Genomic DNA, 23,986 nt, shown 5'->3' on the forward strand with positions numbered 1-23,986 from the left:
AATGAAAAATAGTCCAAATTTGGCTCGATTGCTATAAAGAGAATCAAACGTTAAGCTTTATATAATGGACTTCTTCCTTTAAAAGGTTCCAGGCCACAGTTTTAAGTGAAGAAAATCTCAGGCCACGGAAGGAGAGGAACTGCGAGTTTATGGAGGTGAACACTCACAAGGAACGTTTCTAGGGAAATTTGTCCCATTATCAGAATAATTATGGAAAAGTTACATAAAATGATTTAGCCTGGTATTTCTTTATTAAAAAAGTTTGGTAGTGTAGTTCAACAACTGAGATTGGTTCAATATTTTGGTATTTTTCTGGGGGCCTTCTTACCTGCTACTATTACACACATACACACACGCGCATACAAACACACTCACACACACACACACACACACACTCTCTCTCTCTATATATATATATATATATATATATATATATATATATACATATATATATATATATATATATATATATACACACATATATATACATATATATATATGCATATATATACACATATATATATAAACAAACAGACTCAATGAAAGGAGAGACCGATGTTTGTGTTATAGTCTTCTCGTCGTCAAAGAGTTGCACTTGCAAAGCGGCAATCCTCAGTCAACTCCTAGGTATGATAGCAAATATCTGAGATGCAAAACTGAAAACGCGAATGCTCGACCCATGCACCTTACAGTTCCTTTCTGGAACTACTTCCCTTCAGGAAAAAACCGGCAACTGTTTTTAACTCGGGAAACGTCCTGCAAAATATGTAAGTAGTTTCTGCTTACATATTTTGCAGGACATTTCCCGAGTTAAAAACAGCTGCTGGTACTTGTAGTTCCCGAAAGGAAGAGGATGCGAGTCACGGCCCATTTCACTCACTAACAATGGAAATGTAGACAAACTTGATGTGGAAAGCGATTATAATCCAATAACGGCCTTCAAAGTCGGTTCACGATTTAAAGCGGCAGTTTTCTGTATTTATAAATTTATCTTTTTGTACTGGAAATAGATTCGTAAACACCTTCAGACTCTTCTTCGTAAGCAATCCCGATGTTTCTTTTTGGATAATTTGAATCTAGTTTATCGTTATTCAGTGAAATATAAAAGAAATACGTTGCCACTTCCCTCTGTCATACTGTTGTACTCCCCCAAGACCCAAAGCATAGCTTTGTATACACACACGTTTACAAATGCACAAAAATAAATGCATACATAAGGAAACACGGTGACCAAATGCATAAAAAGACCGATTACAAGGGAAGACTAATACTGCAGCTTCCTTGGCTCTCTCTGCAGGCCTTTCCTATCTACAGTAGTCTAGTACTATCTGGTATGTCATCTCTGATCTGAATCCCACACACCAATGCTAACAGTGAGTTTTATACACGCCAACTCATTTCTCCCTAGATGCATACGCACGCACTTCTCCCTTTGGAGACTTTTCTTCCTGTTGCCCTAGGTCTCCTCAGATGCCCCTCTGGGAAAGTAGTTGGAGTCAAGATTTCTCTATAGTAAATCCAGTTCTCCTCCATTTCTGCTTCCTTTCTGTTTTAGACAACGTGCAGAGATACTTACATATCCATGCACAGACCTTTATGACAAAAGTAAAAAGTGTTTTGTTAGTGCCCCTCCTCATTTGAAGGCTACGCCATGAATGTCGTTCACTTGCCTGTTCGTCCGCCTGCATGGTGATAAAGTCCCACTTGTGAGAGAGCGCCTTTTTGAGTTTGTTGTAAGCCTCAATCTCGTAGTCTTCAAGCCCATGTTTCTGTTTATTCCTGGACAACCGCTTGGTCAGGTATATAGCGTAATCAGTAGTGTCTGCACTATGATTCTGTGATGGCCAGTAGTACGGTGTCTGAAATAAAACAGGAAATTAATAGTCTGTTTCTATGTTATACTTTTGTCTGCTAGTAAATTTGATACAGAACATTTGGAAAATTGCGCTAAATTTCACTACACAAGTTCAGCGATATAAGTTTCACTGGAATTGCGAATAACGAGAAGCTTGTATTAAGAAACCTGTTTAACAAAGATAATACACTATTAGCATATCCAAGGGTTCATTAAGTGACTAGCAGATGCTCGCTATCATTCGCATTTGCTAGTTCACATATCCGTACCATACCCATACCTATATCTGTAGCTGCATACCATACCCATACCCATACCCATACCCATACCCATATCTGTACCATACCCATACACACACCCATACCTATACCCATATCCATTCCATACCCTTATCATACCCATATCCATACCATACCTATACCTACACCCATACCCGTACCATACAGATACTGATACCCATACCCTTACCATACCCATACTGATACCCATACCCATACCCATATCCATATCTGTACCACACCCATACCTATACCCATACCCTTACCTGTACCAATACCCATACCCATATCCATTCCATTCCTATACCCATATCCATAACATACCATTCCCATACCCGTGCCCATACCCATATACATACCATACCCATACCCATATGTATACCATACCCATCCCCATATCTGTACCATACCCATACCATGCCCATACCCATACCCACGACGAAATTAACCCTACTGCTAGTAGTCAGCAAAAGTCTATGGGCAGCACCAGCCCTGATTACCTTCCTGTCACATACAAACAACTGAACATATCTTGGTGTACACCAAGATATGTTCAGTTGTTTGTCTGCAGGAGCAGCTGCTGAAAGGTTTTGAACCATTGCTGATGCCATTGGCGGTTCCGTACCATCGCCAGTATTGCCTGCTGTTGTTCTAGAATTACCCAATGAGTCCATTTCAGAACGAAAATAACAAAACTCGGCCAAAAATCCTTTATTATATACCGCTGGGTCACTTAATGTTGAAAATTTCTGGACAGTTATTATTAAAACATTATTCTTGAAAGACGTCTTCACAACTGCAGGATCCTTTGCAGAATTCTTCAGCTCCTGAAGCATTCCTGAAGAAATGCCCACTGGATTATAACGTCTTCTCAAATTCTTAAAGACTCCAGGATCCTGTGAAGCCATCTTCAGCTCCTAAATGGATTCCTGTCAGATCCGCATCCATTCAGGAAAGAAACCTGTACATTACTTTTAAAAAAAATGATGTCCTTACAAATCTATAAACATTTTGTTGATAGTACTCAATCTCTACACATTTTATTTCATCATAAAGCATGGAAAAGGGAAGAGGGAATGGGGAGGGGGAGGGTAGAGGGATGGAAAAGGAGGAGGGGGAGGGGGAAGGGGAAGAGGGGAGGGGAGGTGGAAGGGAAGGGGAGGGGAGGGGGAGGGGAAGGGGGAGGGGATGGGGAAGGGGATTAGAGGGGGAATGGGGGGGAGGGGAGGGAAGGAGAAAGGGGAGGGAAGGGGAATGGAGAGGAGAAGGGGGAGGGAAAAGGGGAAAGAGGAAAGGGGGAAGGAAGGGGGAGGGGATGGGAGGAGGGGAGGGGAGGGGAGGGGAGGGAAACACACACAGAAAGGCAGCCAAGGAAATTAACATAATAGATTAATCCTTACGGAAATCTCTTTGGGAATTGCCAAGAAATCAAAAGTCATCTTCACACTTACTGTAAGCAAAGGCAATAGTTAAGAGTGCAACAACTATCTTTCTTTTCTGCTTCTCTTATGTAACAGTTCTGTGATTGTTGAATACTGTCTCAGCATTTTTACTGTTGATTTTTTGCTGTACTGTTCTGAAAATGTTTTTATTCTCTAAAATAAGGCTAAAGATGCATTTGCTGTTGGTTCTCTAGAGTTACATTTCTATTGGTATCCCGGTTGTTAGCTAAAATTGCATTCCGAGGATGTTTACCGTTTGTTTGTTACGACCACGCTCTGAAAAATGTTTGCTGAAACTACTTTTTGAAAACGTCGGCTTTTGTTTTGTTTCCTTCAATACGCGCCAGGAAAGTCAGCAACTGCAATTTGAAAGTGTTTACTTGTTTACTTTAAGTTTTCAAAAATGTTTGTTGTTTTCTTAATGCTATTGCTTATTGAAAATGTTTCGTGTAATTAGGTTTCGGAAATGATTCTTGGTGCTTTTTGCAATAAGTTGCTAATGAGTATGTGGGTTATTCAAAGCAAAACGAAATTAACTTTGTCACTTGCCTGTTGAAATCAGTATTTTAACAGTTCTGTTTCTTTCTGCCACAACAGCAGTTACTAGGGAGTGGCCATATTTCTTCTCGGTCTTTTATAACCACAAACACCTTAACACAAAGTCTACTTTGTTGTCACCAATGCAATCGCACGTCACATTCCACAATGAACTTTAGAATTCCTATACAGTAGACTCCAGTCCACTCCATTTGAGCAATCATTCTTCTATTTCCGCTGGAATCCAGTAGGAGGAGCGATAATTACCTTGGGAATGCCAGTTATGTGAACAATAAATGAGCACAGCACAGAGCCTTGCATCAGTGTCAGATAAAGTAACGGCTTCAAAGCCGAAAACCAGGCTGCACCGACTGAGGGCGACCTCCGTTTCCCACCATGTCCGCTGGGAGTCATATTTCCTCCCATTACTGCCTCCCAGGCACTTGCATGGATCCGTACGTAGAAAACCGAAAATATCTGGAAAAACATCTAAAAAGAAACATCTCGGTAACAAAAGTTTTACGTAAAAGTGATTAATTGTATATTTCCTGATAATCTTGTTTTCGAACTGAAGACTGGTAACCATCTTCTTAGCTGGGATTTACAGGGACAAACAATACTGTAGATGTTCGCATCTATTTGGAGGAGTATCAGGGGCCACCAAAGACTTTGAGATAATATCAGTGGATTTACACTCCAGTTTATTTATTAACAGGATTTACAACATTTATCAATTCACTTAGCAATCAATTTTACTGATAGGCACAATATTGGCGTTATGAATTTACATAAAAAGTAAAATGGTTTTGCAGAGAACTAAATATAAAAAAAAATTACTCAAAGCCCTCAGTGAATGACTGCAGAGAGAGAGAGAGAGAGAGAGAGAGAGAGAGAGAGAGAGAGAGAGAGAGAGAGAGGCTATCATCATATAAAGATATGAAGTCTACGACGTGTTTAAGAGAGCAAACCTTTCTAATCTGTTTTTACCAGAGCCGAGGGTTCTAATTAGTTTGTAGGTGCGACATAATATATTTTATACCTTTAGGCTGGACTCAGCCAGTGGAAGCACTGTACGCAGCATTGAGTACAGAGTTGTGGGGGCGCGAAATGAAAATGAGAAATTTTGGGTAATATTTCCTCTGTCCCAAACGAACTTACGGCTTAATTGTTTATATAAAGCGCTAGCGCACAAAATCACTCGATATCGATGTTCGGTCTCACAGATTTAGGCGGCAATGATAGAGTGGTGACCAAATTAATAAAAGACAAATGAGTCACTGTCTGGCAACTTTCTTAGGAGGCTATCTTGTTAGAACCGACGGAAGCGGTCTGGCAGATATCACTTGGCGAGTCTTTCGAGGATTTGAGAGTTTTACATTATTCAGATCACCACGTTAATGTAAAACTCTCAGTTTTTTGTAGCATGTTTTTAAGGGCATTAAGGATATGCAGCCCGGAATTCTTAGACTCGGAATTTTGTAAAACTTATGACGTAGGAATTATGTTAAAATACCCAAAGTTTTTAATCGACAAATCTTTACAGAAAGCTAGAAACAATTTTTATTCCAATAACAATAGGGAGCCTTTTGTGAGAGAAAATATTTTGACACTTCCATATAACGTAAATCTTTGTTTCATTAAAAAATTACTGAAAATTTTCAAGATAAATGTTGTTTACAAGAATTCAGGGACACTTCAGAATATCATTGTTCGTAACTCCCCAAAACAAATTAATGTCTGTATTTACACGATTCCTTGTGCTGGGTGTAGTAATAAATACTTTGGTCAAACTGATAAAGAACTAGATTATCGTCTAAAGCCACATCGTTACACAGTTCGAACAGGCCAATTGACAAGTGCTTTATTTGTACATATGAATGATTTTAACCATTGTATAGACTGGAAAAATTTATCTGAGATCATCTTTTGTAACCACATTGTTAAGAGAAATATAATTGAATCTGCCTTTATTAAGCATTTTAACAATCAACTTATGAATATTAGTTCGGGTCTTTTTAAATTAGATCGTTACCTTGTTCATAAAATTGTAGGGAAGTACAATGTTACCTTTTAGCAATAGCCTGTTCTAACTGTAGTTTCAGTTCTTAAGTATTTTTAAAGTATTTTTTGTTTGGTATGTGACAATTTTTCTTCAAACTAGTGATTGCATTCAGTAATGATGTTTAGCTTGTTAATGGCTTTGATCTTTGTTTTGTGAAGTTTTCTTGTTTATGTCTCTATTTATTTATTTTACTTTGTACCCCGAAGAAGTGTGCGCAATACACGAAAGCGCTTGGTACCTGGTCTTTCATTTTCACCTTTCATGTGGTTATCTAAGCATATATTTGTCACGTGCAGTTTGGTGACTTATTGCTGATATACATATATATACATACACACACACACACACACACACACACACACATATATATATATATATATATATATATATATATATATATATATATATATATATATATATATATATATATATATATATATATATATATATATATATATATATATATATATATATATATATATATATATATATATATATATATACATACATACATACACACACATATCGGAATACAGGGGTATCATCTATCGCTCTATCTATCCATAAATAAAGTAGGAAAAATTGGTTTAAATCTGACTGGATCTATCATCATTTTACTTTTGTCCACGAAAATAAAGCCTGATATTTCCTTGTCGGTTGTGGGATCGTATCATTTTATATCTAAGCTGTGGTGTGAAAATAATTTTTGGGGGAAAGGGGAGGATTGGGGGGGGGGAGCAGTTTGGGAGGCGCCACAAAGTACCATAACGTTGAAGGTTTGCCAAAAAGATCGCCAAATTCTACGTAGACAGAGGTACGGTTGGTGCGTGGACAAACACTCGTGGAAAAATAGAAATATTCTTCTGGCAAGAGGAAAAATACTGTTCAGAGTATTTGTCCACATGTTCATCGGCTGGCTGCTACTGAAATAATGATGCACTGAAAGGAAAGTGATGATCTATAATGTGCCTTGCAGGCAGAAATCGTGCGGGTGGCATGACTATAAAGCCGTTGGCAGTTTTAGCAAACTCTTGTCTGTAACCAAGTGTCTACTCGAAATCCAGTCATTTGTGTTTTCATCCTTCGACTCGGAATGACAAGACAATCGACATGAAAGAAACTCGGCGACTTCCGTCAACGAGCATTTTCTGCCTTTCCTTTTCCTTTCCATTGTTCAGAGGATATGCTGGAACCATAGAGTCTAAGGGAACCTTCCACTCCCTTCGGCCTAACAGAGAAAATGTTCTGTCTATGTTATGTCTGGGACTTTAAGGAGATGATGACAGCAGGAACATTCAATTAAAATGTAATAGAGCCAATTAAAATGTAACAGAGGCGCTCTCGGAAGGTCGAGTGGGCTGCTTCAAGAGAGAGAGAGAGAGAGAGAGAGAGAGAGAGAGAGAGAGAGAGAGAGAGAGAGAGAGCACTAATTGGGGCTCACATTCCTTTTCGCGTTTATGACAAATGCAGCGCACATTCAACGAACAAAAGCAACTAACTTTGCCTCGACGAGGGAGAGGGGGGAGGAGGGAAGGAGAAGGGTGCTGCAAAATGAAAGAATGCAGAGGACAGACGAAAAAAGAAGAGGTTGAAAGAGTCGCTGGGAAATTTGAGGAACCTAAAGCTCCAATTCAAGAGTTCGCATCGGAAATAAGCTTCATTATCGCCCAGTCAATACTCACTACGTATTTGAGCTTCTGGAGAGGGGGATTGGAGTCATGGCACCTCATGTCCTAATTCTCTTTGCACGTTCATTCACTGTACCAATAAATAAATACACATACATGCATGCACATACATACACATGCACTGCATATAAAAATGCATGTATACATATACACATATATGTAGATAGACAGATATAACGACCTAGGTAACGAGTCCAGGTGAAATATGCGAATAAGTTTGCAACTTACATGGCAGGTTTCGAACAGCTCACAGAAGTTCCAGCAAGAATGCACTAAAAACCATTCTCAAAGGAACCTCTGCACCTTAGTTCGAATTCTGCCACGGAAGGTGAAGGCGTCTTCACTTCCTTTACGGATGTGTGCTTGCAGCGAGAAGCTCTTGGCAGAAATGTGAGGACGTCCAGAAGAAATGAGGTCGTTGTGGCTTTAAAAAATAGAAGATAAATATGCGGTAAAATCGCACAGTAGGTGCTATCTCTCTCTCTCTCTCTCTCTCTCTCTCTCTCTCTCTCTCTCTCTAAGTATATATATATATATATATATATATATATATATATATATATATATATATATATATATATATATATATATATATATATATATATATATATATATATATACATACATACATACATACATACATTAGAGAGAGAGAGAGAGAGAGAGAGAGAGAGAGAGAGAGAGAGAGAGAGAGAAAGAATCATCAATAAGGGAAGTAAGGACACACACGCAGATGTACAAGAAGCTGTCTTTATTCCAACGTTTCGTAATTATTGTCCACACAATGACATCCTCAGGGCTGTTAAAATGAAACAAAATTCCCTGTAAAATTGTAAAAATTAATAAAAATCTGATAAATATTCTTAAAAATTCAAGAAATATACACAACATTAAAGTTAAAGGAATGAACAAAATTTTAAAAACCTTTACATTAAAATGAAAGGTAACAGACCATACAGTAAACTAAAAATGAAAATAGCAGTGAACAGAGTTACAGAACAAAAGATTAAGGATCGACCTAGAGGAGTAACAGCATTAAACTAAATGTAAACATAAATGGAAACAACACAGTCAAGGCAAATACAGAGCCGGGGGTGGGGAGGGGGAGGACGTATGTGTGTTTAACGACGGAACAAGTTGTTTAATAAAAAGTGATTCCAGGATAACAAGGTCTTGAGGGTTGGTGGTATGGCCTAAAATGGAGAAGACTTTATTATTGATATGCGTTTTTCAAATTTTGGAGTGGTTTCTAATATTGGAATGTTCTGGGTTTGAAATCCTGCTACCAGTACGGAAGCTTATGCCACGATGAGAACCGATACGCACCTTATGGAGTCTGCAGGTGGATCCCACATAAGTCACTGTTTGACATTCAGGGCAAGTACACTTATAAACTACACCAGAGGACATAAAGGTGACAATCGCTCCTTAGTTTTAAAGAGTGAACCGATGGTGAAAGGGTTCTTGGGAAATAAATTAACGTCAATGGCATAAAAGTGTTCTTGAATAACTTGTGTGAACTTTTTGTGAAATTTGAGGTTTAACGCTGTTACTCCCCTAGGTCGGTCGTTAATCCTTTGTTCTGTAACCCTGTTCACTGCTATTTTCATTTTTAGTTTACTGGATATTCTGTTATCTTTCATTTTAATGTAAAGGTGTTTTAAATTTTGTTCATTCCTTTAATTTTAATGTTGCGTATATTTCTTAAATTTGTAAGAATAATTATCGGTATTTTCTTAATTTTTAGTTTCGTTTTTACAATTTTACAAGGAATTTTGTTTAATTTTAACAGCCCTGATGATGTCATTGTGTGGACAACTACGAAACGGTGGAATAAAGACAGCTTCTTGTACATCAGCGAGTGTGTGTCCCCTTACTTCCCCTTACTGATGATTACTAATATGGATTGGCTCCTGACTATATATATACATATATATATATATATATATATATATATATATATATATATATATATATATATATATATGTATATATATATATATATATATATATATATATATATATATATATATATATATATATATATATATATATATATATGTGTGTGTGTGTGTATATGTCATAATCAAGTATGCTATATTATAAAATGGAATCATAGTTCCATTCATGTATGTATTAAGTGAACTTAGAACTGATATATATATCTCTGTAGCACATGAGAAGAGTGCTATTGTGAAATCACAGTTTGGTCAACCGAGACGCAAACGTCATCAATAAGCATCCATGTGGTGTTTATAGACAGTATGTCAGCATATGTCAGCATAACTCAGCATCCTCTTTTGTTCGGAGCTGTAGGCTGTCACGTAAGCCGTGAGAATCTTTGGAACGAGGTCATGTGTATGTTCGTGTGTGTGTAAGTGATAAGTCTTGTTGTGATGCAAGTATGAAAGCTTTGGTAGAGATCAAAATGGGAAGCCACCCTGTGTAGACCATTTATTATTCTGTTGTACAAAACCTTTCCAGAATACATAGAAAACCCATTATGGAGTTTGTCTAAATCCTGCAGAAGAACTTTACTACTCCCAAGACTATAACCTCATTGCACAGCCATGAAGAATTGTGAAGATGCATACTTTTCCTGACTGCGTGTAAACTCAGTCCACACAACTAATGAGAGATGAAGGATACTCTGAGGAGTACCTTTACATACACACACACACACACACACACACACACACACACACACACACATATATATATATATATATATATATATATATATATATATATATATATATATATATATATATATATATATATATATATACACACACATATATATATACAGTATATATATATGTATGTATATATATACATATATATGTATATATACACATATATGTATATATAGCCACGAAGTGTGCCAAGTACCTGGTTATTATACAACTAATCACAAAATCCAAAAATTTACCTCACTTCAGCCTGAATCCTCATAACAATAAAATTATGACTGAACACTCTAAAGGTAACAGTGATACCTAAAAACTTGCTTGTCAATTGAAACATCAAACTAGGTTTATCAAGTTATGTGTGAAGTACTGAGATATACTAGATAAACAAGGGTATCACTCCATCAGACAACTATAATTGTTTCCCTGGTCTTCATTCACTTCAACTGTTTGAAGGAGAACAAAACATGTCTATCACTTTGTCTTATGCACACACAAATAACCCTTTTCACTGGTGGTCAAAAAAAGAAACACTGCATTTTTAAAACTTTAAATACAAAAATTTATTTCTAACTTCAAAAGTGATAATTAGAATTCACAATCTGAAAAAAATTACCAATACTTGAAAACAACACAAGATTTAATTAATTCTTAAACAAGATTAATTCACAAAACTTTAATTTATCAAGAAATTACGTTAATTAAGCAAAATTCAAAGTATTAAGATTTACTCAAGATTAAAAAAAATCATAACAAATGAATATGAAATCAAGTATGCAATGTTAAAGTTTCAACAAATGTAAAATGTTAAGTAAATAAATGTTAAATCACCACCACAAAAGTTTGGGTAAACACAAGAACACACAAAAAATGTAAAAACAAGAACATACAAAAATGCACAAAAGGTTTATCAACAATAATTTCACCAAGGCAAAATCTCTTTAAAGTTTCTATCTTTTTCCCATGGTAAAAATAAATAAAAAAACCACTTAACCTTATACAAGTTTCTGAACACTTTTACAAAACTCTTGCTGCAGCAAAAACACACTTTTTATCTAAGGCGCCATTACACTTATGTTACACTTTCTTGTACTAAGACCTCAGAAAGATACACGCTTTAATGGTGACCACACCAAATCTGCTGTACTGTAAATTTTACTCTCTTCTGAAGGAAGAGAAAGGGATAAGAGAGAGAGAGCCAAAACCCAACCAAACTCTACAGATTCTCTGTCTGGACTGATCAGTTTCCCAAAACTCTAGTATGAGAATAAACCTATGTTCCCAGTTAGGCATTTTATGGAAATGGGTCACTCTGGGAATCTTCCCTGGGAAAAAAAGGAATAAACAGAGGGTTTTCCCCCCCTGGAGAAGGGAAAAAATCAGGGAATTATTCTCTGGCTCGAAAAGAGCTATCTGGGCCTGTCAGCATACATCCTTTTAAATGGAGAGGGGATTTCCTGTATGCACACTTGTTCAAACAGAAAAGGCCTCTGGATTAACATTTTCCTGTCCAATTGACGTAATATTACGCAATACCCCCCTACTCCCCTTCTTTTCTGACTGATGTAATTTTACGTAAAATTTACCGACATTTTTCGTATGTGTGGGAGGGGTAAATTTTTAAAATTTTCGGACAGTTGGTGGTTTCCATAGGCTAAAGCATACCTTGGACCGTGTAACTCAGGCATCAATACGCCAGGCAAGCAGTTCCTATAATGCGCATGCGCAAATCCCTGGCATAGTAAATTTCTCACAATGAAATCAGCTGATCCTACCCACGCTTCTCTCTCGTATCTTACATTTTTTTTTATAAAATGTAGGATTACATTATTGGAAACACTCTGTTTCGTACCCTTTTTTTCTATAATTTTTTTAGTTCCCCTACTGTGCATGCGCAAATCCATGGCGTAGTAAAATTCTCACAATGACATTAGCTGATCGCACCCACGCAGGCCTGGCAGGCCACACTTCTGTCAGAGACCATGCGTACGAGGTTGGGTAAACACATGTGGCTGTTTACATACAGTAACGTCAATCGAGAACAGTTTCCAACATGCTTTCGCAAAGTTTTTACGGTAAAACTAGCAGAAAACGCGTTAGTGCATCACATAAGAGACGTCTGGATTTTAGGCAGGGCTCTGAATCTCATTTTTCATTATTATATATATCGATATTTAGAGAATTTTGTTGGCTTTCTCATAAAAAATAATTCATTCGTCTAACTGTTATAGTTTTTGAGCTACGAACGATAATGTTGACAATGGTAACATTTTTTTTCGTTTCGAACAGCTTATAACGTCAAAATGAAACTGTTGCCGTTACCAAAGCCATTTTTCTTGACTCTCACTTTATTCCTCAACCTTTCCTCTACATTTTTGTATATTTACAAAGTAATTTCAATGAAAAATATCCGAGCTAGGGCTCTTCAAAAAAAAATGTCTAGCGATAATTCTCACCGTATGCCGGGCAGCGCGCTCTGTTTCTTACCTTATTTTCTATCAATTTTTCACCAACTGGACTTATTCGTTTTTCATTCTTTTATATGTCGATATTTAGAGAATTTTCTTGGCTTTCTCATAAAAAATAATTCAATTGCCTAACTTATAGTTTTTGAGCTACGAACAATAATGTTGACAACGGTAACTTTTTTTTTCGTTGATCAACTTATAACGTCAAAATGATACTGTTGCCATTACCAAAGCCATTTTTCTTAACTCTCCTTTATTTTTCAACTTTTCCTCTACATTTTCGTATATTTACAAAGTAATTTCTATGAAAAATAACCGAGATAGGGCTCTTCAAAAAGATTTTTTGTAGCGATAATTCTCACCATACGCTGGGCAGAGCGCTCTGTTTCTTACCCTCTTTTCTATCAATTTTTCACCAACTGGACTTATTCGTTTTTCATTCTTTTATATGTCAATATTTAGAGAATTGTGTTGGCTTTTTCATAAAAAAATAATTCATTCGCCTAACTCTTATAGCTTTTGAGCTACGAACAATAATGTTGACAACGGTAACTTTTTTTTCGTTTTGATCAATTTATAACGTCAAAATGAAACTGTTGCTGCTACCAAAGCCATTTTTCTTGACTTTCCCTTTATTCTTCAACTTTTTCTCTACATTTTCGTATATTTACAAAGTAATTTCTATGAAAAATAACCGAGATAGGGCTCTTCAAAAAACTTTTTTCTAGCAATAATTCTCACCATACGCTGGGCAGAGCGCCCTGTTCTCACCCTCTTTTCTATCAATTTTTTGACCAACTGGACTTATTCTTTTTCCATTGTTTTATATGTCAATATTTAGGGAATTATGTTGGCTTTCTCATAAAAAATAATTCATTCGTCTGACTTTCATAGTTTTTGGGTTACGAACGAAAATATGAAAATAAGTAAAGAATTTTTTTTTCGTTAAATAACTCACATTTTTTCGTATTTAGAGGGCTGGGACTCTTATTCTGACTATTCCACCATAAAATATAAACATTTAGAACAAAAGGACAGCAAAATGAACGTTGCTGAATTTCGAAATAATTATTTTTTTGCACATTCGAGCGCTCCCCGACACATTGGGGCTCATGTACCCTCAGTGATGTGATAACTAAACAGATAGGAAAGGGTTAAGCAGCTAATATAAACCTGTCATCTCACATCTCTTTAGTTAATAGAGGATTTCCTGTTTTAACACTTGTGCAAACAACAAACTTTTAGACCAGCCACTGTTATCTAAAAATGTCATCTCATCTCCCTTTTAGTGGACAACTTAAGTGGTTTGGGGCCTCTCTCGCATAAAGGGACATACACCGTGGTCACACACTTTACACCTGAACAAACATTCAGGTGTGCAAACACAAGAGCCTAACAGGAAAATGTATCTTATCTCTAAAATCACAGTCAACTAACCCTTTTAAGATCGGGGACCTGATATCTTAACACACAGCAAAAATTGGCATATAAATTTTACAGAAAAACACATATTATAAGTCATATCATTATAATATACATATAGAAAGTATATATTATATAATTATAATATCATATCATTATATATATATATATATATATATATATATATATATATATATATATATATATATATATATATATATATATATATATATATATATATATATATATATATATATATATATATATATAAATAATATATAGATAGATAGTTATTTTTCCATAGAAAATATATATATATATATATATATATATATATATATATATATATATATATATATATATAGATACATACTGTATATATATATAGCTAGGTAGATAAATAGATATCTTTTCATAGAATTATTGTCATCCAAGTACTGTATGTGATCACTTTTTCTATAATCACATCTTCTCTCATCCATTGGCATTTATTGCATTCACTCTGCCATTGCCATTCTTCTACCACTGCTCCATCTACCTGATTTCCATATACTGATTACCTCACCCTCACCAACATTCAGTCTTCTCTTTCAGACACTGCCGAAATTCTTCACTACAATTCTCTTATCCAGACCAAAAGCATTGTTCCATCATTAAAATATTAAACATCATACGCCCCTTCGTCTGGCAAGAATTGCACCTCTAAAGTATTCACCATCCTCTCTGCCTATTTTATATATATATATATATATATATATATATATATATATATATATATATATATACATACATATAATATATATATATATATATATATATATATATATATATATATATATATATATATATATATATATATATATATATATATATATATATATATATATATATATATATATATATATATATATATATATATATATATATATATATATATATATATATATATATATATATACATATATATATATACAGTATATATATATATATATATATATATATATATATATATATATATATATATATATATATATATGTATGTATATATATATATATATATATATATATATATATATATATATATATATATATATATATATATATATATATATATATATGTATGTATGTATAAATATATATATATATATATATATATATATATATATATATATATATATATATTCTTATATATATATTTTATATATATATATATATATATATATATATATATATATATATATATATATATATATATATATATATATATATATATATATATATATATATATATATATATATATATATATATATATATATATATATATATATATATATATATATATATATAAATATATATATATATATATATATATATATATATATATATATATATATATATATATATATATATATATATATATATATATAAATATATATATATATATATATATATATATATATATATATATATATATATATATATATATATATATATATATATATATATATATATATATATATATATATATATATATATATATATATATATATATATATATATATATATATATATATATATATATATATATATATATATATATATATATATATATATATATATATATATATATATATATATATATATATATATATATATATATATATATATATATATATATATATATATACTCTCAAGCACTGCTAAACCGTTTTTCTCCAAATCCTCCCTCTCTTTATCATGCCAGCTAATCCTTTGCCTTCCTCTCAGCTTCCTACCCCTAACTCATCCTCCTCTTCTCTCATCCTCAACCACATGCCAAAACATCTCACCCTAGATTTTCTTAGCATATCAGTGATCTTGACCACTCTGGCACCTCTCGTAACTTGTTCACTTTCCGCCTCTCACGCAGCTAGGTCCCCAACATCCACTGCAGCTTCCTCATTTCTGTTTGACTCAGCTTCTGCTCCTCTTCCCTTCTCAGTGCCCAAGTTTCTGAACCATATATCATCACTGGTCTGACTGGGGTACACTAGATCTTTAAGTTCATTTGGCACCCTTTTGTCACACACTACCCCTGCCACCTCCTTCCATTTTCCCAAAGGTGCTTTTATCCCACTTTCCACCTCAGTTTCACATCCTCCCTCCTGGCTTAAGGCAGATCCTAAACATTTGAAGTTCTCTATCAGGTTTAAATACAGGCCTCTTCTACTCTATCTCAGTAACTTGTCACCTCCCTGCTTGCTGGATATCATAACCCAATTTTTGCCAATATACCTTCATACCACTCCATTCAAGAAATTATGCTGCTCTCTTACCCTGTTTTCCAATTCTTCAGTCTCTGCCATAAACACAAGATCATCTGCATATAACAATACCCACAGTACAAACGGCAATGATCTAAATGCTGATTCTTGATATGAATCTGCTCTAATTTCAGACATTTCTGTTTTGTCACAGGCTTTTATTACCACTGTCCTTGTTCTTTTATACATAATTTCAACAAACCTAACTCACTGTCCTGGCACTTTAATTTTTTTAATCACCAAAACACCTTCTTCTTGTCCATTCGTTCTATTGAATGCCTTCTCTAGGTCTAAAAATGCTCAGTACAACTTCCAATTACCTTCCAGCCCATATTCCTGTAACTGTTATGTTACAAAGACAACATTAACTGTGCTTCTCCTTGTAATGAAACTGCACTACTGTTCAGCCATCTTCACAGTAACTCATAATCTCTCATCAGGTATTCTAGTGCCTTTCCAAACTTTTCTGAAGTCTTTCTAAAACCCTCAACAAATGCTCTATTAGTCTGAATCCTCGTTAATTACCACACTCCCATAATATCTCCCTTCTGTTTAAACATTTACAATCCGATTTTCTTCACAGTCATTTGGCATATTTCTTCCTTCTAAACTGACCTTAATAATTCCAATATCCATTTCAATTTGCACCTATGATGAACTTGGTACTTTGCCAGTCTTCATTTTACTTATATCCTTTTTTTACCTCTATACTGTGGATTGTATCTCCATCACTGGCCCTTCCATCCTCCCCACCTCGCTCAAATCTCCTCTTTTTATTTGCAGTTTTCGCAAGACGCTCATAATCTGACCATTTTTGTTTTATGCCGTCATCCTTATGCAAGGTATTTCCCTCTCCATCTATGATGATACATGGCTGACCCAGATTTTGTCTTTGTTTTTCCCTTGAGTTTGATTTTCTGCGACTATCTTTTTCACCTTCTTTTGTTCTTAACCTTACACACGTCTCATCTTCCAAGTGCTGAAAGCCATAGACTTCTGCCTAACTGAATCTTGTACCTCTCTATTACACCAGCACTTTTCTTCCTCTTTGGACATTACATAGGCCAACTGTGTACCCAACTGCTTCCTCTGCACCCTTGTTTTCACTTCACTACAAATATTTTCTTCTCTACCAGCTCCCTCCTCTCTTGAATTTGTTCCTAACTATTATCATTATTATTATTCAGAAGATGAAACCTATTCTTATGGAACAAGCCCACAAGGGCCATTGACTTTTGAGATTCAAGCTTCCAAAGAATATGGTGTTCATTAAGAAGAAGTTTGAGGAGGTGAAGAGAAATACAGACAGAAAAGATCTCACTTATTAAAAAAGAAAAAATGAATTAATAAATAAATAAAACTGTATTAAAATGCAAGGAGAATTGTATTAGGGTAGTAATGCATTACATCTTTGCTTGAACGTTTGAAGTTCCAATTGCATGTCATCCTCAGGGAGAATGTTCTACAGTACAATGGTGTGAGGAATAAAGGACCTCTGGAATTGAGACATTCTACAGCGAGGCACATTTACTGCATAATGGTGCTGCTGTTCAGCAAATCTGGTTGTTCTTATCAGGAAAAGGGAAGCAGGGATCAATTGAGAATGTGAGAGATCTCTGTTAAAACAACTCAAGAAAAATTGACAAACAAAAGACCATCTGTTGATGGTCCAAGTCACAACTGTTAATATTAGGAAACAGAAACTTACCACCATGAACCACTCTATCTAAAAGAGATAAAGCTCTGGCAGCAGACATCCATACTGGAGAATAGAAATTCTAGTAAAGGAGGGACAAATGACCTCAACAAGTTGCATTGCTGTTGTAAATATGTGAGGCCTTTCATACAATACCTAACTTTCGTGTGCCATTTGCTGACACTTCCATTAGATGTCTCTCAAAAGTAAGATGCGAGTCAAAAGTTACACCTAGAGTAGTTAAAGCTTCAGACTCATTCAGCACAGTTCCATCAACTTGGAGGGAAGGATGGGGTAAAAAATCTGTACGAGATCTGTTAATCAACAGTGCTTTTATTTTACCGGAGTTCAGCCTCACACCCCACTGACTACACCATTCACTAATCTGCTCCATGTCTCTATTGAGACTAAGGGCAGCTTCATTTCTCATAAGTGGAGACTTTATAACACCCACAGGTGTTGCATCATCGTTATGCTGAACGATCTTGTTTTCCAGGCCAACAGCCATATCACTTGTATACACTAAAAATAATAGTGGGACTCCAGACACAATAGGTCTTGGCGTGTTAAAGATCCCATGAACATCAACTTGTTACTGACTACCTGTAAGAAAATCTTGAAATAAACCTAAAACATATCTGCCCACTCCAAGATACCAAAGTTTACTGATAAGTACCCTGTGATTTACTAAATCAAAAGCAGGACTAAAATATATTTGAATTACTTTACACTCAAACTCTTATCAAGGTTCTCTTGCAAATGGCATGTCAAATATAAAAGAGCATCACAGGTGCCTAACTGCTTCCAATATGCATATTGACTATCAGCAAACAATCCTTTAGATTCCACGTACTTATATAGTGGCTTAAAAATAAGTTTTTCTGCAACTTTGAAGAGCACAGGGATAATAGAGCTGATTTCTTTCTCTTATGTACCATTTATATTGCTTACACTGTTATCCTTTAGGATCCCATAATTTAATTCTTGATTTCCTCAACCTCTTCTTGGGTTTTTCTACTTCTCATCTGGTTATCAGTCACTGCCAACCTATGCTGTCATCTGCTCCTGTGTTCACCCCATAACCATAAGGTAATCTGTCTGACTCTGTGTTCCACCACTCTCACATGTTACTAAATGATGGCCTACCTGGACACACCATGTATTCAAAATGGTGAGTATGCTGAAATTACAGTAAAAATATCTTCCCCTACTAGTAACACTACTATTATAAGCCTATCACAAACTCTTTACTTACATAACTTTTTTCCACTCATTACTGTCTGTAACTCCCATGCTATTTTTTCCTATCTGTGACCCACAGTAATAATTATCTACCTGCCTGTTCCCTTTCCTCTCCCCTGGTCTCTTGTACACATAGAACATTTGTCACCCTGATCTCCATCACATCAACAATTTCTTTTAACTTTCCTGAGAGGGTACCATGATTCCATGAGCTTACTTTAACCTTCCACTCCTACACTTGCTTCTTTAACCAAAGTTATGAATCCTCAAGAATTCCCTCTTCTGTTTACCATTCCAGCAGGGGTGGGGTGGGGTCCTCATGATATGTGTCATTTACAGGGAATGCCCTATCCCTACTTTCACTCCCTAATGCACCTGGCATGGTTAACAGATTTGGCTAAGGATTTTACAACTGCATACCCTTGCAGTCGTCAACCAAAGTTATCAAAGGTAGGCCTAACATCTGACTAAAAAACTCCATCTCCAAAGCAGCTGTTGTCCTATTAGCCACCATTTAAAAAGGGAAAGTTTTTGCAAGGAAATGCCTTACATTCCTTTCTTGTTTTCACCATAGCCACATACATGGGTCAAGGGAGACCCCTTGTTGGTTGGCTTACTGGATTTGGATTTTGTTCTCTTTTTCTCTTTTGCTCCTCTTCTCTCTCTCTCTCTCTCTCTCTCTCTCTCTCTCTCTCTCTCTCTCTCTCTCTCTCTCTCTCTCTCTCTCTCGTCATAAATCAGATTTAGACACCAAAAGGGTTCTGTACCCTTGTGGTTTCCCTCACAAATTACCTGCAGGAACATACAGCCAACCCAAAAACACCTGAACGGTGCAGAAAACAATTCAAGTTCCTTCTGACACCAGTGGCAAGATACCTCCTGATTCTAGATACACCTGACTCCTGTGAACCAATAATATGGAAATTCTGACTCTTGTTACAGGGCCAGGGGAATAACAAGGCTGATAGAAGAAAAGTCTGCCTGTGAGTTGTCTTGGAGATGGCCTTAGGCTGTCCTGACCAGAGATTCTAGAGTGGTTAAGCAAAAGTAACAGGTTACTTCTGAGTTACTAAGACTGCAAACAATGATGTGCTTCATACAGAATTATAGTGAAGATGACCAAGGCTCACAGCTCACTGAACTGCCTGCTGTGGAAAGATCTATAATCTATGGAAAGAGATCATGGAACACCAGGACATAAATGAGAAGTGGAGCTACACTCCCTGCCACCAGTTCAATACAACCAGCAGTTAAGTTGTTATTAGGATAAAGTGGGCGTATGGTGTAAAAAATAGGGACTGCATATATTTTATTTTAATTTTGTGTTATTTTATTGTAACATCTTTTATTAATTTCGTCTATCATGTAAATTGTAAAACACAGAGACTTATTATTATTTTGAAACTATTACCATCCTCTAGAGTTCTGATTCAATCTAAATCACAATCCAGTACCTTTATTTTCCTCCTAAGTAATATATGGCCTTTCTCAGGGTGAAGGTATACACAGTGAAGTCGTCTAAAAGGATCTGGAAACTGAACTCTCAATGCATCACATAGAATTCATTTCAGGGGAAGAGAAAGTGAATAAATTAATAAGATGTGCTGTGTTCAAAAAACATTTTGTTTCTTTGAAAGCCAAAAAACTGTTTGACACAGGGATCAAGGGGAGGTGCAGTCTTAGGCACCTGTGTGTGTGAATCTTGGATCTAAATAGGAGGGTAACTCCTAGAAACTGCTCGACTTAAAGAGCTCTGGCTGTGGCAGCTTTCATAGCACCAGAACCAATAAATGGCATTGCGCAGGTAACTTACACCCAAAGGGTTCATGTTACTTACATAAGTCTCCTATCCTGAATAGCAGGACTGGATTTAATCCTATGCCTTATGGGGTTGAAAGTAGAGTGACAAACTACAATCTATAGTTTTGAATCATGTTCAGGTTAAATGAACTTATCATATATATATATATATATAGATGTGTATATATATATATATATATATATATATATATATATATATATATATATATATATATATATATATATATATATTATTATTATTATAAATACACCATAATTCTTACTGTGCGCTTCCTGCCCCCACCTAATTTACCCCTTTTGTTTATTGAGAACCGCATGGCCGATCGTATTATCAACATTCCAATCTGTCCCTTTTTTTACCTGGAACAGATATTGAGATGACATAGATAACAGGCGCCAGGAGGATATTTTATGCCACTCCCTTAAGAAGATTAGCCCAACTAATCTTCTTAAATGGCCTTCCTAAAGGCAAATTAAGCTGCCTGAATTGTCTTACCTCCGGAAGAAACCCACCAGGGCAACGGAATCGCTGCCCACCTGGCCAGTGACTCATGCTTGCACACGGCCCCTACCCCTGGCCGCGTGCCTAAAAGGAAGAGAAGCAGTTAAGGAGAGTTAGTTAGTTGTGGAGCAGAAGACATGCAGTAAGAGTCCTCGAGAGACAGTCCTCCATGTGGGCGAGCAGTAACTTTGCTGAGAGATCACCCTTCATCCCTGTCCGACTCCAGACTCCAGTCATCCTCGAGGGCACTGCCATACGTGTGATCTTCCCTCATCCTTCTTCGTCTGAGACTGCTTCTCCTAAGGTAAAGTGCGAGTGAAGACTTTCAGTCATGACAATTTGCCCTTTAGAAAGCTTGGAGTACCAGCATTTCACTTCTGCCCTTGTGCCAGTTTATCCAGTGCCATCCCCAATGTCCTGTGTTCGAGTGTAAAGTGGGCATTCATTCCTCGAGTCTTTGGCACCCTCAGTGCAAACTCGAGACTTATTCTGTGTTAAATTGTTCCTTTACTGGCGTGTAATGTGTAAATCTCTCTTGCAGAGGGACCCATTCGCAGTGGACTCATCTTGGCCTGTGCCTTGCCTTTAATCAAGACTCCAGTAGAAGGATCTTCAGGCGTTGCAAGCCCTTTATCAATTTACTTATCCATTTTCCCTTCACATGCTTGCTTTTGTAAACATAATTCTTTAACTTATCCCAGGTGTCTACGTAACATTTCCTTATGAAGTAGAGCCTTCAGCTCCTAAATTCACCCCTTTTTCTTATTTTTTTTTACGATTTCCCTTTGCGCAAGTCAGAACTCCAAGGCCAATTAAATAAAGTTTCCATTGCTTGGCCTGTGAAATACCATAAACTCAGGGAAATACGTAAACAATAAATATATATATATATATATATATATATATATATATATATATATATATATATATATATATATATATATATATATATATATATATATATATATATATATATATATATATATATATATATATATATATATATATATATATATATATATATATATATATTATATATATATATATATATTATATATATATATATATATATATATAATTCACTTTTGCAGTAAGCTATTTCCACGACATATATATATATATATATATATATATATATATATATATATATATATATATATATATATATATATAGTGGGATGCTAATAACAAATATTGGTGCAAACTCTGCAATAAATTGCCTTTTGCTTATAATACAGTCATACTGTAAGCACCAGAAATTTTACAGGTCCACAGCCTTCCAATAACTAGGGATACAAAATTATAATAGAACTGATGGAGATACAATGTGGGTGGTACTGAGTATGTATGGTGTAAAACGAAATCTATTGAATGCATTTAGAAGTTTTGATGAGGAAAGTGAATTTCAGAGAGTGCTGAAGCGTTAGGTGAAGAATTAGAAACGTAGTATAGTTATGCTTTGCCACAAATTCATTTCCTACTAGAAACAAATAAAGAGAATACAAGGTTAATTATGATCATTCTTGGGTCCTCTTCCAGTTTGTCTAATTCTTGAGTAATGATACACTGATTCTTTAACCCTCCACCCACAAAGGCTTAGGGCCCAGTTGCCTGACTCTGACCCTCGCAGGCACTTGAAACACTCCTCAAAGGGGATAAGAGGTCCATATTGCATTTGTGTTACACTGTTTGTATTTTGCAGCTGAGTCATAGTACGATAACTTTACCCAGATAGACCAGGGCACCGACCACCTGTGTTGAGGCTTGTTGTAAGGTGGTTGATTATCCATTTAGTGCAGAACAGAAGAATAACTGGCTAGACAAGTCTCTTTTCTCTGCTCACCGGTTCTTGGCAATGATGCTTACTTACATACTATACATGCGTAATTTATTACTGTAATGTACGGCATATTTAGTTTTTCTGAAATCCAGTATTTCAGAAATGTCATCAGTACCTTGGAAATGACTAAGAGGAAAGG

The 23,986-nt window shown here is 35.4% G+C and overlaps 1 protein-coding gene across 31 annotated transcripts in view; it reads right to left on the reverse strand.

Moving 5' to 3' along the window:
* The window catches only part of LOC136836319 (regulator of G-protein signaling 9), a 1,320,722-nt gene that overhangs the window by 253,016 nt on the left and 1,043,720 nt on the right, over positions 1–23,986 (reverse strand). For all 31 annotated transcript variants that reach the window (XM_067100474.1, XM_067100467.1, XM_067100472.1 and 28 more), the window contains one exon: positions 1,671–1,859. In XM_067100474.1, coding sequence (XP_066956575.1) covers positions 1,671–1,859 — 189 coding nt within the window. The remainder of the gene's footprint in view (positions 1–1,670; positions 1,860–23,986) is intronic.

The sequence above is a fragment of the Macrobrachium rosenbergii genome, chromosome 56 (genome assembly GCF_040412425.1).
Source record: "Macrobrachium rosenbergii isolate ZJJX-2024 chromosome 56, ASM4041242v1, whole genome shotgun sequence".
Taxonomy (NCBI): domain Eukaryota; kingdom Metazoa; phylum Arthropoda; class Malacostraca; order Decapoda; family Palaemonidae; genus Macrobrachium; species Macrobrachium rosenbergii.